At 42.9% G+C, this 17660-nt stretch overlaps 1 protein-coding gene across 1 annotated transcript; it reads right to left on the reverse strand.

Moving 5' to 3' along the window:
• Positions 1 to 6052: 6052 nt before the first annotated feature.
• SCPEP1 (serine carboxypeptidase 1) lies at positions 6053 to 17593 on the reverse strand. The gene is made up of 13 exons (XM_041485824.1): positions 17512 to 17593; positions 16402 to 16547; positions 15434 to 15523; positions 14578 to 14733; positions 14042 to 14116; positions 13771 to 13843; positions 12811 to 12848; positions 12506 to 12634; positions 10973 to 11057; positions 10096 to 10209; positions 9306 to 9443; positions 7818 to 7981; positions 6053 to 7708 (listed from the first exon to the last, which is right to left on the reverse strand). Exons 1-13 carry the CDS (start codon positions 17561 to 17563, stop codon positions 7643 to 7645), a joined length of 1326 nt encoding a protein of 441 aa, XP_041341758.1. The 5' UTR covers positions 17564 to 17593; the 3' UTR covers positions 6053 to 7642.
• Positions 17594 to 17660: the final 67 nt, after the last annotated feature.

The following is a 17660-nucleotide window of genomic DNA, read 5'->3' on the forward strand; positions in this document are numbered from 1 at the left end:
TAGTGCTGAAGTCCAAAAACTGCCACAGACAGCCTGAGTGCCAGCAAGCACTGGAATGAAGCTGATAAGAGAGGTGGAAAGGTTGTAGAAGCTGTCATTACAGACAGCTGAATATGTGGAGCAAATACCTGACAGCTGGGAGATGATTTGATAGCACTGAACACGGGAGAATTGGGATGAGAGATGCTGTCAGTAAGGGTCTGTGATCTTAAAGCTGGGGGTGTCTTATGGGGACTAAAATCAGAACAATGAACCAAAAACTTGCCACCCACTTGCTGGGCAGCTGCTCTGCCAAGGTGAAGTTTTTAGGGCTGAATCCAGGAGGATGTTTTTTATTTCCAGGTGTGTAGCTGGCATTGCTCCTTGCTCATCCCTGCTTCTCCACTTTGAAGTAGGACATGCACCAGTGGGCTATTTTTCCTTGCTGGTATATCTAACTACCTGTTTAATCAGAGATAATTGGCAACTTCTCCATTTGACTCATGAACTATGTGAAATAAGTATTTTACATACTGCCACTCTAGTTTCCTTCTAGAATTTGAAATAGGACTAGTGGTAGTGCTACCATATTTGCATGCTAAGAATAAATAGTTCAAGAGGAAATATTTCATTGCATACCACACACCATGGCTGTCATTTGCAGGATTTCTGTACAATCAGCTGCTTTTCCATCAATGTCAGTTCCACTCAGAGAGCAAATTGTAATCTGGTGTCAGAAACACTGTCTAAGGAGGGCACTCCCCAGGGCTGATGGCCCTATCTACAATTCTGGTTGTGTTCCAGTCACATCCAGAGACCCAGCCCCTAAGAAGAGCTTCACAGTACAATTTCTCTTTACAGTACACACAATATAGCCCTCCTTGAATATTTGGCTTCTCATAGTTTTACTGTATTTTGAATCAAATCCTGTTTCCCATTGACTGCTCTGGTTAACCACAGATAATAGATGTACTTTCTCAACTGGACATTCTCTTTCAATGTCACAAACAACAGGTAACAGGCAGAAATAATCAGCTTATTAACACCCTTGCCCCTGAGAACTTAAAAATATTACTTAAGAAGTAATGGCTTTTTCTCAGACTAGCTTAATTAAGTTTGAAACAGAAGCAAGATGCTTGATTTTTTTTTTACTGCCTTTCCTCTAATCTATTTTTCTATTATAAAAAGTTAAACAGCAAGAACAAAACTTAAAAATTTTGGAGAAATGTTTCTACAAGCAAGGATCTTCCTTTGAAATTTTCTTAATGCTATAGGACCTCACCTTGTAAAAGTTTTACTGGATTAATTTTACACAGTATGAATTCTCTTGCTTGATTTCGACAGCATTCTTACCAGATTATGAATTAGGCATGAGCAAAACTCTGTGAGATGAGCCCAGCTAGAGAGCAACTGCACTCAATTCAAACACATTAATGCCTTATTTGTTTCTTACAGCACACATACTACACAAAGACCAAACTACCCGTTCTCCCGAAGTTAGGGCTAAAATAAACAATCCTCTGTCGAGGTTCCCATAAAGCCGATTCCACCGGGAATCCATAGGGTCAAACGAATATTCCCTGGTGTTCCCAGGGACAGCACCAGGGCTGCAGATGCCAATGCCAGTGTTCCCCTGGCATTCCGAGGTCTCCTTACTCCACCGAGTGGCCGGTCACTCCACTGCACGTCTGTCACCAGCCCAAGGCATCCCCCTGCGAAGGCTGGCAAGAAGAATAAAATGTAAAGCCGAGGTGAATGGACAAGATTTGCTCCTCTTCCACATGCCACAGTCCTCCAGATGCCCTGGAGCCAAACCTCTCGGTACGTTCCAGAAACCTCTCTGCTGCCTCAGGGAAAGGACAGCGCCTGCCCACTTTTCTCTGACCAGCTCCAAGTAATTGGGCAGGCTTACATTTCCCTCAGATTATAACATACAATTGCATCTGGCAACCTCTTGAAAGCAATAAAATGTTTAAAGCTCCAGGAAAACTGAAAAGCAGACCCAGTGTAGTAGCAGCAGACAAGGTATTTTCAACTTCTGCCCCAAAAGAGGGCTGTCAAGTGACACAGACATTCCTCTCTGGCTCTAACAAGAAAACGACATTAATCACATTAATAGAACTAAGCCCCAGATTCCCAAAGACTTTTTTTTCCTCCTTTCCTTCCCTCAATTTGTTAAAAAATGAATGAATCATCTAGAAAATCATCTAGCAGCTGTAACAGACTGAGGATGCACCAGCCAGTCTATTTTTTTTAGCCTAACTCACCCATAACACAACATATAAACAGTTGAAAGTCATCTTTTACTGCTTTAAATTAAGTTTCTATAATTTTGTTTATTTTGTCCTATCCAACATCTGAATACATATGTTCCATCTGCAGTTTTAGTAGAGCTGACTACAGGAATTTTATTCCCAGATATTGCTGTATTCAGCAAACAGAAATGGGAGAGAATAATAAAATTAGAACATGGTATACCATACTGATATTACTGTCAGTTGTCACTTGTGTTGTCTCCAAACAGATTGAGGGAGATGAGTCCAAGCTGGCTGATAATGGGAGATAAAGAACAGAACAAAACTATTTATACAGGAGAATGTAGGTGCAGCATCATTATTGCTGTGACCATCCACCGGCCAAGTGGGGCTAATGCTGATGAGCAGAGTCTGGTTCAAAGACACTCTGCAACCAGCTCGTAGAGAAATAGCCCTAAAAAGGACACTTCAGGACCAGAGAAGCAATAGGAAAGCAGCTTAACCAGGCTGATTCTAGCACCTTTATGCCTTTATAGATGAACTTCATATCTTTATAGCTGCCTTCAAAAATGACAGGGGGCATTGTCAAGTCTAGGCACTACAGCTTGCAGATGGAATTATTCCAGCTGTCTCTTAGAGGATTCACAGCATTTAAAAACTGACACAGCCCTATTCAGAACAGTATCTACCTATACATGTTGGTGTTGAAACTGGAGGATAAACTAGGGGAGAAGAGAAATGGCTCTTGGATTTGAACCAGCTTCAGTAAAAGTGTGATGTTTGCCTCTCTGCTGTACAGTCACTCTGGCCTTGTTTTTTCAAGTCGCTTGTGAATCTGTACTTGTGTTTGCCTACATGACATCCAAGTGAAATTTGGAAGTCCTACATCCTAAACCTTCCTTAGCACAAGTGTTGTTTGCATCCAGAATTGTGCAATAATGAGATGAAAATACTGAACAGCAGAGCTGACACATTAGCTGGAATCTATATGTTTTTGGTCTCCTGAGACACAGTGCTGTGCCCTTATAGTGCCTTATTTTCCAGCCTCAAGTAGGTTAGGAGGAGGGAATAAAAAAGGCATGTCCTGAAGATTACCACTTTAGGAGCATTTCAGACCAATGCTGGAAGTTCTGAAGTCCCCTATGGGTGGGACATGGCTTAGCAGTATTCCCAACTGGTTTAGACCATTGCTATAGTTAATTCAAAAATCAATTATGCTAATGCTTGCCACTGAATTACCTAAACACAATGAAGAGTAATGGCCAATATATGAAATATGTAAGGATGCTTTGCTTTCCTTGGTAATGTTTGAAGTGACTGGTTGAAAACTGCTGCATTAGGCTGTTCATGCTAACACACCCCTTCTCCTGCCAACACAGTTCTCTCCTACCTCAAACACCCACCACAAAGGAAAAAAATCCTCTCCAAGCAATGACCAAATGGTTCATTGTTCCTCCACAAGACCTGTAACTACTCCTTAACTATCAAATCTATCATACAGCAAATGCTAAAAGCAGGTTCAGAGAAACTTTGTGAGGGCAAACTCTGTTCTATTGAAGTTCTTACTGTTTCTGCATCAGTTTGTGGGCCAGATAAATTGCTACTCGATTCCTGAATCCCTTCTGGAAAATTATTAATATATCTCAGAGTTCAGAAGTGACACATAAAAATTGTGCTGCCATACACAAGAATATTTACAGGGTAATAGACACAACATGACAATAAAGACGTGCTCCAAGATTTCCATCTTGATTCAGTACACAGACATTCTTCTTTTGCTGTGGCTTTGAAAGAAACTTCTAGGTTTCTTTCTCTGGCTTGGAGAAGGTAGATTGTTATAGAAAGCCAAAACTGTTCATGCTGAAGCAGCATGCTGAATTACTGATTTTTAACAGAGATCTGTTTCTGTGAAAATTAACTTAAACTGATGGTGAGCAAAATAAGTCAGTGGCTGTCAGGCTACCTATGCAATCAGAGCCTGCAGCTGCAGAGGATGAAATACAAACACTGGGCTGTTTTCTTCTGACTGATCCAGCATCTGTAAAATATCTTATTAATATTTAGAATGAATCACTCTAATGGGTTTGCCAAGTGACTGCCCTCATCTGGAAAAGGCACAGTGCATGAAATCAAAGTGCACAAATGATGTCACTGCCAATCAGATACACAGCGGGACTTGAACTCCTTTCAAAGCAACTGATTTCTTACAGCATCTGCTGGACAGGTGACCTACCTTTGTGATGATCCAGAGCTGTGACACACCCGTGACAAAGCCTTTACTGGAGTAAAACGAATCTTCCTTGATGCTAATGGATTGCTGCTTTGTTGTTTGCATTTAAATGAACCCTAGTTAAAAGCCTGACTCAATAAGCAAGTGTTTTTATTCTAGCACATTTAGATTTGGCATAGCCCCTATAACCAACAAATCGTTACCACCAGCCTTCTTGACACTATCTTTTTTCCTCACAAGCTGTCTCTGCCAACAGAAAAACCTGCTGAAGCTAAAACAAAGCATAAAAAGGAACAGATGCCTCAAGCCTGTGACTGAGCACCAGCACAGGGCAATTGAATCAATGTCCTATTTGATAAAGAGAGGTGAGAACAGCACTAAATGCTGCTTTCTGAAGAGACCACCTTCTCAATTATTTTTCTCTCTCAGGCCCTATAGTATTAATTTAGGATTAATGCAGAATGTTGTACATAACAGGACTGAGGACCAGCCAACTGAAACTGCTGTCATGGTCTAACCCCAGCCAGCAAACAAACACCACAGAGCTGCCCACTTGCTTCCCCCCACGACAGATGGGGGAAAGACTGAAAGGTAAAAGTGAGAAAACTCTTGTGTTGAAATAAGGAGAGTTTAATAGGCAACAAGCAAATCAAAATAAGGAGCTCATTCACCACTTCCCATGGGCAGGCAGGTGTGCAGCTGTCTCCAAGGAGCAGAGCTCCACCACATGCAGCAGTTACTTGGGAAGACAAACAGCATCACCCCCAGTGTCCCCCATTCCTTCTTCTCCCCCAGCTGAGCATGACACCACCAGGCCTGGGACGTCCCTTGAGTCAGTTAGGGCCAGCTGTCCTGGCTGTGTCCCCTCCAACTCCTTGTGCTCCCCACTGGTGGGGTCTGGTGAGGGCAGAAAAGGCCTCGTGAGAACTGCTCAGCCACAACTAGAACACAACTGTGTTATCAACAATCTCCAGCACAAATCCAAAACATAGCCCATATTATCTACTAGAAAGAAAATTAACTCCATCCCAGCCCAAACCACACATTACCCAGGCAAAAACATACTGATTTGCTAGGGAAATTATTTAAAAACATTAAAAGAATGCAGATATGCAAATTTACACACTGGTAGCAACCTCCTTCTGTTCACCTAAAAGCCAAAACAGAAAATAATGTCGTTTTCAAGCAGTGAAATCAATGTGATGCTGAAGAGAGATGAATTGGACCTATTTATTGAAAAAAGTATTTCAAAAAACAAATCTGGATCTGCATTGCTAAAGTTCTCAAGAGGAAAGCAATTATTAGGTACCAATAGTGCAGCTGCTGGCTGATTGCATGTGTGCTCACACAGCCTTGTTCCTGTCCTAGGGTTACTTTATGATGCTGAATTGTATCCCCATTTGTCTATTCGGCCCAGAAATAAGTTTTGCACCTTTAAAACTAGATCTGAGAGTGAAGTGGGGGGAGAAGGAGAAGCAGTGAAATGTCTGAGGCAGTTGTTTTCAAAACAGAGACAGAGAGCTTCAGCATTTTTCTCTCCTGGACTGTGTTGTCTGCAGCACGGACAGACAGCAGGAGAGAGCTCTCCTTTGCTTTTTAGTTAATTTTTTAGCTAGCTGAGGCAGTGAAGTTCCCTGGACTGTGTGCAATTTTTTTTTTTTCTTGGAACTGTTCAAACCTGCTCTGGACTGAAAATCCAGAAAACACTGGGAGCTCACATCTGTGGCCCACCTGGGCCTGGGACACAGCCTTTTCCAGCCTCAGAGGGACTGATAAGAGACTGAGCAAACCAAGCTACACCCCACAACAAGGACTTCCTGAATTTGCCATCTCTTCAGAACAGAGAGAGGTGTTATTGTTTAAGTATTTTTTTTTATGCTTGTGAATACTTTGCTTGTTAAATAAACAGTTTTTTCCCCACTTTTCTCCAAGGAATTTTTTCCCAAACCAGTAGAGGGAAGGGCTTGAATCTCCTTTCTAGAGGGACCCCTTTTGGAGTTTCCTCACCAATTTGCCCTAACCAGGACAGTGCCTCAGTTCTTGCTAAGACAATGCTACCAGGTATTTCATGACAGTTTCAGTGGCTGGAGTAAGTGAGAGGTTGTTATTTATTTAGGATTCTGAGAGCTGGAAGGAGCTGTTGTGCCTCCTATCAGACACCAATAAAAAACAACTACTTCATGCTCCATAGCAAAAGTCAAATGATGTCTGACCAAGTCTCTTCTTGACTATGTATTATAAAAAAAGAAATGTTTCAAAATAATAGGTCTCTGCAAGACTTATCTCCAAAAGACATGGATTAAGATTTTGTGTATCCTTCTTTTTAACAGCCCTATAGTATTTCAGAATTATGCTGTTATTGCTTAAATAATGCTCCTTTCTTTCTGGCTAAACCCAGAAGGTTTTAAGAAGCTTCTGTCTGTTGGGACTCTTTGGTACAAGAGGGTATTAACAGGCCTTCTGCTTCAGGATACAGAATAGCAGGAATTCCTGCTGGATGTGCTTTAGGTGTTAAAGGCAAAGTTTGAGCAGTAGGCATTAAGAAGAATGGAAACAAGAAACAAATGCTCAGATGAAAAGGGACAAATCCTCCTCTGTGGGATGTTTTTCTCTCTCCAGAGCACAGGAAGTCTGAAGAATCTTGGATCCTAATTCAGGCACCTCAGCAAGATGAGATGGACTGTGATTCCTCTAGGGCAGGTCCTCTGTCTTCATCTTGAATCCAGCCAGGTGACTCAAGCCTGAGGACAAAGGAAGGAACATTCCACAGCCTCATGAAGCAGATCAACTCTCCCAGAGGAACACAGAGCAAATGAAGTCAAATCAGTTTTACTCTTGGTGTGCAAACAGATAAAGGAGCATTCAGGGAAGGGCAAGAGCACAAAATCCTTCCAAGGCAAAGGTTCAAGGCTTGTTCTTTATGACAGGGGACTTCCCTCTGGAAGAGTCATTTATCAACAGTGTTAAGGCAGCAAATCACAGCTTAAAAAATCCAAAAGCAATAACTCATTCAAGGAAAAAAACACCTTTCCACAAGCACTTGTGCACAGTATCAGCAAGATGAAGGAGGCTGTGTGCCCAAACAGCCACTGTGCCTCCTTTGGCTTAGGATCCAGATTCACACTCCTCCAGAGCCCTGCTGCTGGACAGGAAGTCAGACCAGATGTCCTCCCTTCCCCTAGTGCTGCTGTTGAGTTACCATCCTGAGCATTTTGAGTGCCATCTCTCCTTGGTCAGCTGGTACCTAGCACGGAGAAAAGCACAGGATAAGCAGCTGCTATAAGGAAGCAGACAGCAGCCACACACATCTTCAGTCTTCTTGCTGATTCCACCCTAAGAACTTCATTATTTACCATGTGCCCAGCCTTGAGAATCCAGAAGAAAGCAAAGTTCTCATAGGCCTTGTGGAAAGCAGCTGTCTCAGTAGATTCTGGAGACACATACAGTGCCTTCCACCTTTTCTGGCTGAACTGCTCCAAATCAGGCCACTTCAGTTTCCGGATCCATGCCTCCTGGCCTGTTGGAAATAAGAGATAGCATTGACTACCAATACTTGGAAATTACCAATACTTGGTTCCACAGCAGCTTGGGAGTCCAGTTCAGCTGGACACCCCCTGAACCAGATACCAGTACAGCAGAGTTAGCACAGAGTCTGTGTGTTCAGCTCCTAAAACCAATTTTCTTAGGCCTAGGAAAATTCAGGACAAACTGAAACAAACCAATGGAGGGGAGAAGGGAATAAGTAAACAGTGAAGGTGTGTATGAAATGGATTTAGGATTGCACAAGTTGAACATGTGCTTCTTGGAGGCTCTGCAGCCCTAGAAATTCCAACATATTTCACTTTGCACCTCAAACACCTTGAATGTCCTGCCATGGAGAAGGATCAGCCATACCAAGTCTCCCTCCTGGAAATCAGAAGAGGTACTGTTTCTCTCTTTGTTGGACACTCATTGAGAGGAGGCTGAAAAGGCTTTCTGTTTCCAGGTGCTGCTAGAGAAGGTGGAGGTCAAGACAGCAACAAGATCAATTCTAAGACTCGAAGGAGGACAAAGCTTTAGCCTACCTGGGAACTGCTGGAAGAATTTACATGTTAACTACAGCTCAATTTTAGACGAAAATGTGATAAACTGGAGCATCACTAACTGCCAATCTGTTTTGACAGCCTAAATACCATGCTTCCTGGATTTACTGATTGCTGTGTTGTTCATGAAGGGCATTTGAATATCTAAGTGGACAGCGACATACAAGGAATAAAGCCTTTCACAACATAGAAAGGTGTTTGTGGAGCCTGTGACTGCGGATTCTTTAACTCTGTGAGAAAAGACGAGCAGAAGGGCACACAGCACCCTTGTTCAGCATTTCAGCAGCACTTGGCCTGGCTCCCAAACTACCCCTGCACCAAACCAGCATCTTGAAAGCAGCAAACAAAGCCCAGGGTGTGCAGGAGCCTACAATGAGAGCAGGTGTGATCACTCTTCCACTGCACCCTCCCTCATTAATTACCAGCATTCTTTGCCTATGAATGAGCATACACACATACACATCTATGTGCCTATCCAGGAGGATTAAGTGAATTATTGGCTTCACTGAAACAAGCAATTACTGATGTTGCAGATCCATTTCTCAACAGTATAATGCAGGTAAAGGATTTGCCTCTCTCAGAGGGATATAAGCAAAACATCCTAAGTGCTGCTCATTTATGACTGTAGTATTTAAGCACTGCTAGTTAGGTAAGAGGTTTGCACAGAAGATTGGAGAAATCTGGGTAGCAATATACTGACAGCTCCACATTCTATTCATCACATGTTCTGTTTCCACCCCCAGTGAAGAAGTTCCTCACCCATGGTGTCAACAATGAGGTCCAGCTGCCCATTATAGACTGTAACACTGATATTGGCTGCCAAAAGCTGATCAACGATATCGATGACAGGTTTCATGAAGTCCTCAGCCATGTTCTCAAAGACCTGTCTGGACTGACCTGGTTGGAACCAGAAAGACAAATTTTAAGTCATGAAGGATGTCATCCCCAAGTTGGGACAGAAGCATGGGCTAAAGGCTTTAAAATGTAGTTCACAGCTGCACAAAAAACAATCCTAGCCAAAAGTGGCAGTGATTTATCAGTCTGAGGAACACGAGGACCAGACAGCAGCTGTGCTCCCACTGGAGCTCACAGACAGTGCTGTAGTTGCTGGCTCCTATTTACACACACAGAGTGCTGACATCAGCATTTAAGCCTGTTTTACACCCCCTCCTCCATAAAATGCCAGATGATACCAGACTTCTGGCAGAGAAAAACTAACAGGAATTTCAGCAAGACTGCATGAAAGACAGCAGTTCCTGAAATACCGAGGATCTTCCTCCCTCCTCCTGTATTTTTAGTTACTTGGCTAAAGATAGATACAGCAGAATCAGAACCACACCTGCTCCCACAGACCTGCCCCCCGACATCTTCATTTCTGAGAACAAATCCCCTCCTTAGCCCCATGGACAAGGACAATTGAGTGTCACCAGTTGCCAGAGTATTTTCCTGGCAACTGGTCTGAGTTGCCAGAGTATTTTCCTACAGGATGCAATACTGTAAAACAGTGGTAATGAACTCATCAGGTGCACACTAGCACACAGGAAAGTACCTCCCCACTTCACACAGTCAGGAATGATCATCAGCTTCTTTCTGATGGGCCCATTCATCAGCTCATCAAGGCTGCTCTGATGCATTTTTCTGACATGGCGCTGGTAAAGCCGCACTGAAAAACAGCGAACACCCTTTGATCAGTGGCACACTTAAGACACCATCCTGCACAGACAACACTCTTCACTGTCAGTCATGGCCAACAACCCTTTTCTAATGAAAATGCAGCACCACAGAGACAGATTTGCTTACTTTTACTAGAAACCACTGAAGTCAACCCTTATTTAGGGCAGGATGATACAGGAAGACTCCATCCATTCCTACTTTTAGCTAACACTGCACTTTTTCTGGGCATCAGCTTCTGCTTTAACCACTTGGCTCTTCTCAACAGACCAGTTATTTTTGAGCTGCAATGTTTTACTTTCAGGAGTTAATTTCACCTTCCCTTATGAAACCAACAGAAAAAGAGCTTGAAAGAAGTTCTACACATGTGTTTTTCACATTGATGCACAAAAATAATGGAGCAATAATTTAATCAGACTGTTTCTACTGATGAGACACTGGCGTCCTGTCTTAAAGACAGAAATGAAAGACAGTAAGAGGAAGTAACTTAAAAGGTCATGAAACAATGTTGCAATTATGCTGACTGCTTCCTTGCTGTAATTTGTGCAGGATGTATAGGTGGAGGTGCCATCTATAGGGTTGTTCCACATTCCTATCTGTCTCTACTTATGCAACGGCAAACAAGTTCTGCTCGAGAGAATATCAACATCCATTTTAAGGATGTGCTACACTCAGACTCTTTCCACTGTCAGGGTTGAAGGTATGTGAATGGAAACACAGGGCCTCAGAAGTTCAAGTATTGAAACACAACTTACTGAGATGGAAATTTTCCTGTTCATCTGATTTCACTTCTGGAACCTCCTTAGTCAAGATGTTATAAAAGTTCACATTGTCTGTGTTCTGAAAACACAAGATAATTTCAGTAACGCTAATAAAAACATTTCTCAGAGATGAAGAACAATCCTTCCTGAAAAAAGACAAAAAAAAAAAAAGAAAATGCTAAATAAAGGACCCTGTTACTTTACTTTACACCAGGAAGATACTTGTGGAAAAACTTCATTTCTACATTTGCTTTGAGAAGTGAGAAAGAGATTCCTCAAGACTGTATTGTTCACACATGGGTTGTGCCAGAGATGTTATTTCCTCTGATGCAGATGTGAAGCTACAGGAAGTCTTACCCTGCATTACTCATGGCAGAGAGCTGCAGTGCCAGGTGATGCTTTTAGACAGCCTCTTCTGCCACGTCAGGTCTGGTGCTGCTCTTGCTCAACATCCTTCCAACCTACAATCCTCCAAAATCTAAAATGCTTCCTCGAGAACATGGTGCTGGGTATGAGCCACCCCCTTCTGGAGCTGCTGACAGCTGGATGTGCCCAGGCACTGCAGATTGGCAGCTCTGATGCAGCTGACAGAGGCTGTCTGAATCCAAGGACAAATGTGAGCAGTGCTGCCATTAGAGAAGTTACTCCAGAATCTTGAAGCCCTGCTTTACTTGATTTTTGAGTTTTTAAAGTTCTGATGTTTAGGTCAGAAATCAGCTCACAACAGCAACTGCACAAGAACTGCAGTGCCTTCACCTGCCAGCACCATCACAACTGAGAGGGGAAGCCAAGTAGATTTGAAAAGTAAAACAGGAAACAAAAGCTCCTCCTGAACAGCAAGAAGTGAAACCAACTATGTGCAAGGCACTGTCAGTTATGAATAATAGCAAAAAAAACCCAAAAAATATCCAAAAAAAGAAAAAAAGGAAGTGGCTCCAGATTAGCCTTTCTGTCCAAGAAAGCCAGAGCCTTATGTGTATTAAAGAATGAGATGCAACCAAGAATGAGATTTTGAAGCAACCTTTTAACAGGAGAAACCAAAGCAAAACTTTACCAGTCTTTTATGCTGGAACTTTCTAAGTGAGGAGATGCAGTGACCCACAGTAACAGACCATAATTTGAGGTTCCTTTCCATCCTGTGCACCTACTGTAGTTCTTCAAATAGAGATGTGTGCTTAACTTCAGGTTTGTGTCTTGGTGGATGCAGTTTTCAATATTCAAAGCTTTCCAGGAGATAGAGTTTATTTAAATTGAAACTGTGGAATCAAGAGGACTAGTTGTCTGCTGAAACCTCAGTGCAATACTGGAAGACCACAAAGGCTGTCCTGCCCACTTTCTCTGTCACTCCCCCAACAGGGCATAGCAAACATTCCTTTATATCAGCACTGGGATCAACAAATCCTGGCAAAAATGACTGGGCAGAGGGTTGAAGAATTCATGCCAGCTCAGCACTCACAGAAAGGATAACTTGAAATCATGTGCCTCCCCAGACAGCAGTTAGTTCTTAATGTTGGTCAAAGATCTCACCTCTTCAATGATACCTTCAGCCTTGCCCCAGAGCTCAGTAGCCAGCCCATATTGATTTTTGTTTATTGCATCCATTATTTCTTTGGCAACAGCAGTCACCTCTGCTAGACCATTATCATCAAGGAGAGACTGGAAGACAAACACAAAGAAGGACAGCTTCAATTACAATTCCACATCCATTTATTGCTAACAGCCTCCATGCTTTCGAGGTTTTATTCAGGCCAAGATGTAATCTTAAAATTCAACATTCATTTGTACTGTATGGCAGCACAAGGGATCAGGTGAGAGTTTAAGAAAGTACTTACAGTGCTGTAAAGGTAGGGTCCCCAGGACAGCACAGAGTCTAAACAAACAGAACAGATTTCAAACATCAAACTGGCAATCAATTATTGACTAAGATTTAACTTACTTCTCTTTTACTGGGGAAACAATATTTATGAGAAAAATTAATGGAGATGAATTAATCAGTAAAAAGGTACAGTAAGCTCTCTTTAATCCTAAGGTTATGTACCACAGAGCAGGTTCTTTACAAATCCTGCAACATCATTAACCCCTTAGGAGTTAACCAGTGAAATTTATTTAAAGCAACCAACATGTTTTTACCAAAATGTTCTCCCCCCAGCACTGCAGCACATTACCAGATGTCTAACAAGAGGATGGGAATTATCTAAACTGATCTGTTTGAAAAGTCACGAGGGAAAAACTAAGTTATAAAACAAATCTGTTTTATAACAGCTTTGTTTGCAAATTCTCAAGGATCAGCTGATGGCAGACAGATAAGAGTTTGCTTGGTATTGTTCTGTGCTGCAGAGAATCTGTGAAGCCTGCCCTTGCCAATACCACTGAAGGACCAAGAGCCCTTTAATTTGCTTTTTATCCTCCACCAGACACAAATCTCACTTGCAGCCTTGTGAATCACTTGGCAGCCACATTTCAGCACAGGACTCTTACAAAACACCTCACAGGCTGTGGAGATGGGCAGGGACATTTTGCCATCCTTCCACTTCAGATACAAGTGGGCTCCTTGTTGCCTTTGCTCTCTGATTTTTCCTAATCTAGATACATTCTAAAAAGAGAGCCTTCAGTCACAAGAAGACTTGCAAGGCTGCAGTATTTATTTTTGATTTACCAGACTCACTAGAGAGTTAATTCACTTCAGGCAGGGATGGCCTTTTTGAGTTCAGGCACTCATGGAGTGATTACAACACCCAACAAAACAAAATGACAACAACAAATCATCAACAGTCTGAAGAGTTTAAACATACCCAAAGGAGAAATCCATGAGTCTCCAAGAGCAGTCCCCATAAAATTGCACTTTATGGTCCCTTTTTGAACAGCCTTCGTGAATAAGAGGAAAAACAAAACAAAACACCAAGAATTAAATTTTAGCTATTCATGACTCTAGAATCAGTTTTCTTTAAGTGAAAAAAGTAAGTAGCACTGTGAATTAGGAAATAGGGATGGTGTATTCCAGAAAATAAAAGTACTTGTAGAACTTTTAAAGTGAAAAGTGAACTGTATCCTCCAAGTACTTACCTTGTGCAGCTCTAAAGCAACCCCAGCAGCCATTTTACCTCCATAAGATTCAGAAAATATGTAGAATGGGATGGTCTGGGGAGAGAAAAACCACACAAGGAATTCATTGCATGGGGGGCAGAAGACACCTCCAACCATCTCTCACATCCCACAGGACCCAGCACTGGCTGTTCACCTCTCCCCATCAAACATTTAATGTTTTTCTTATTTTAAGCTGCACACTAGGTTTCCATAACATCCTGGTGACTTGCTGGGGTTGGTTCTAAAGTATTTTGGAACTATAAGCAGCTGTGATCCCATATATGCTGTTTGGATCACTCAACAGACAATAATCCACCCCAATGCTTATCTCACTAACCCCAAAATCAAGATACAACTTCTGAAATGTGGAAAAGAAGAGACGGCAGTTATACTTGCACCACACACTATCTAGCAGCAAAACACTGCTCATCTGGAAGTCTGTTCCCTAATTCTTTTTTAATTCTATTTAAAAGCAGAGAAAAATACAACATTAAACAAGAATTCAATTCACTTACCTGGAATTCTGTTCTACGCTTGAAGAATTCTCCAAGAAAAACCATCATATCAGAAACTACTGTGGTAAGGTTTTGGGCAAATAAGCTACAATCATCCACATAACTGAATCCAGTGCCCACAGGATTATCCACAAACAAGATACTGGCTGCCTGCAACTGTAGAAGCAGAAAGAAGGTTTGTATAAACCCTCAGTTCAGCACCAGCAAAAAAAACTTAGTTCTGATAGCACAAATTATTAACTGAGCCAGCAAATCCCTGGACCTGAAAAAACTTGCAGAAAAATTAGGTGCAACATAAAGTCCTTCAATTTGCCAAATCTGTAATGAGAAATACACCCAAAAACTGCCAGTGATACAGAGGGAAGTCGCCTAGGGGGAACTCTGGAGTACTTCAGACTATTGGTAACTCAGAGCACAAATACATTGCTCCAATTAAACTTCCACCTTCACAGGCAGCTGTAATTTGTTTTCCCTTGAAGGCCACACTGGACCTGTAATTATAAGCATAGGTTTTACACTGCCAGCCACCCAGACAAAGCTCTGTGACTGCACACAATGAAGCTGTGATCTGAAATAACATTTTCTACAATTTCCCTGCTCTGTCCCAGACATGTGCATTTCACAGTTCCATGGAACAGACATACTTCATTAAATCAAATTAATATCTACCCCTCAGTTCTAAACAAGGCCATTCCTATAAGCTAATTTAATAATCACAATATTTTAACTTGAAATATTATAGTTCTACTGAACTTTAAATGAAAAATTGTTCTGTGTTTTTTTGTGTAGTAATCATCTGCTTACACAAGCAAACAAACATTTGTAATCAGTAGTTAGAAGCTGAACTCTACTGTACCCAGGTTGTATTTCTTGGCTTCATTTCTCTGTCTAATGGACCAATCTCTTCGAAGTTCCCATATCCACAGCCTGAAGATCCTGGACCTCCCTGCAGGGAAATATCAAATGACACAGATGTTAAAAGGCAGCATGGCATAGACATGACAGATGGAAGAAAAGTAGCCAGTAAGAAAAGCAGCCAGTAAGTAGAAAGACAGACTGTAAATTTTTAGAAATGGCTTTTGCACTACATGTTAATTTGCAGAGCAGGCTCTGTTCCTCATGGTCTTGGGCTATGCACACACATGCCATTTCTGAAAGCAAGAATTCAACAGGGAAGCATCACCCTCTTGTGAGAGCTTCTGGTGAGCTGCCTGCTATATGAGCCCGGTTTTAATACCTTATTCCCCAAATATGGAGTGCAAAAGTTAACTCTCTTCTAACGGGGGCCTTGCAAGTCATTGGCTCAATCAGCATGTACAGCTTGTGGGTTTCACACTGATGAAATAACCCAGAAAGAATAAGAACAAGTCCTCAAGTGATTCTATTCAACATTAACTTCTGAAATGTATGTAAATGCCACCACTTTTATCAAACCAGGATTGTTTCCATTTAGAAATCAACCTCAATCTCTGATTATTTTATTTACTCTCTCTCTCTCTGAACACTGTTTAGACTTCAAACTCTCCAGGAAAGGAGCTGTGAAATTGCAATGCACAAAAATCACTACTGTTGTATGAAGATAAGAACAACCTCTGTATTACAATCAAACCTGATGGAAGGTGAGCACTTGAGGACACCTCACAACTGCAGAATGAAATCCCGCTTTTTTTTTTCCCAACCCCAACACCTCAGTCACAAGGCAAGGCATTTAGAACAAGGCAGTTTTAAATTCTGTTTCTGTAGAGCTGCACAATATCAGATATCAGACTGAACCAGCCACAGATGGAAAGAATTATCACTTAGGTGTCTCTCACCAAACCTTACCTGAAGCCACAAGACAAGAGGTAACTCTGTGAAGTCTTTGGTTGGGTTATTTGCATAGTAGAGCCACCAGAACATGTGGGCCTTGCTCCGAACCTCCACATATCCCCACACCTCTTTGGGCTCTTGGGGCTGCCTCAGAACTACACCTTGAGAGGAAATAACAATAATAAGCAACTAGGTAAAAAGACTCAGCTTTGGACTTTCCACCAGAATTGTTCCAAAACATGACATTTCAGTCTTGGGTGTGATAATGAGAAGTACTACTACTATTAAAAGAAATTACTATAAGAAACCTGCCTATACTTACACCCCCACCCACAGCTGAGTTATTGTCAATGAATGAAGTGTGTAATTAAGTGCTGCCTTATCAGAGCCTGGCGTTAGAGCTGCCGCCGGAATAACTGCCCAATTGCTGGAATAATTTGTTCTTGAAGTGACCTGGGCTGAAGGCACAGCCGCAGTGAAATAACTCCCATAACCAGCTGCAATTTCGACAAGGATCACAGAATATTCTGAGTTGAAAGGGACCTAAAAAGATCGAGTTTAGCGAAGGGCCCGGGCGGGGATCGAACCCGCAGCTTTAGGGCCATTGGCTCCATGAGCCGAGGAGCTGAACTCATCGCAGCGCTTTGAGCCGGGTGTGTGCGGGGACCGCACCACTTCACAGTCCCCAAGGAGAGCACATGCAGACAGACAGAGGGTCACTTCTGAAGGAATCCAAATATAATTTAAGTCAGTAAAATCTGGTCACTTACGCAGTCAAACTACCGTCCATCTCAAACACGGAACAGACCTTTGACACTCCATCCCTTAATCTCAGGGATCAGGGCAGAAGGCAACAGCGCACTGGAGCAGGAGCAATAAGGCTTTTCCACGGCCACGGTGGCCAGGCTTTGCTGCTCTCGCCGGGACTACCAACCGAGCAAGCGGAATTTCACGCGGCTTAGCCCGGGCCCTGCCCGGCAGCAGCTGCGGGACACAGGAGCGCCGTGCCCAGAGGCGCCGTGCCCGGAGACGAGACGCGGCGCGGCGCCGCTCTGCTCCCCTCTCGTCTCGTCTCGTCCCGTCCCGTCCCGTCCCGTCCCCATCCCATCCCGGCCCGGCCCGTACCTGCCGCCAGCAGCAGCACGGACAGCGCGGTCACAGCCCGGAGCAGCCCCATCGCTCCCTCAGCTCCCGCGGTCACGGGACCTGCCGGCCCGGCCTGCCCTGAGGCACCGCCCCCCGCGCCCGCCTCCTCCGCCTCTTCCTCCGCCTCC

The sequence above is a fragment of the Pyrgilauda ruficollis genome, unplaced genomic scaffold, assembly GCF_017590135.1.
Source record: "Pyrgilauda ruficollis isolate IOZ18807 unplaced genomic scaffold, ASM1759013v1 scaffold72, whole genome shotgun sequence".
Taxonomy (NCBI): Eukaryota; Metazoa; Chordata; class Aves; order Passeriformes; family Passeridae; genus Pyrgilauda; species Pyrgilauda ruficollis.

Coding starts and splice junctions, on each gene's coding strand:
- SCPEP1 (XM_041485824.1), bottom strand. CDS start 17,563: ATGGGGCTGCTCCGGGCTGTGACCGCGCTGTCCGTGCTGCTGCTGGCG. Junction 12,635..12,810: donor GACCCTACCTTTACAGCACT/GTAAGTACTTTC, acceptor TTTGTCTTCCAG/TCTCTCCTTGATGATAATGG. Junction 9,444..10,095: donor TGACTGTGTGAAGTGGGGAG/GTACTTTCCTGT, acceptor GGTTCCAACCAG/GTCAGTCCAGACAGGTCTTT.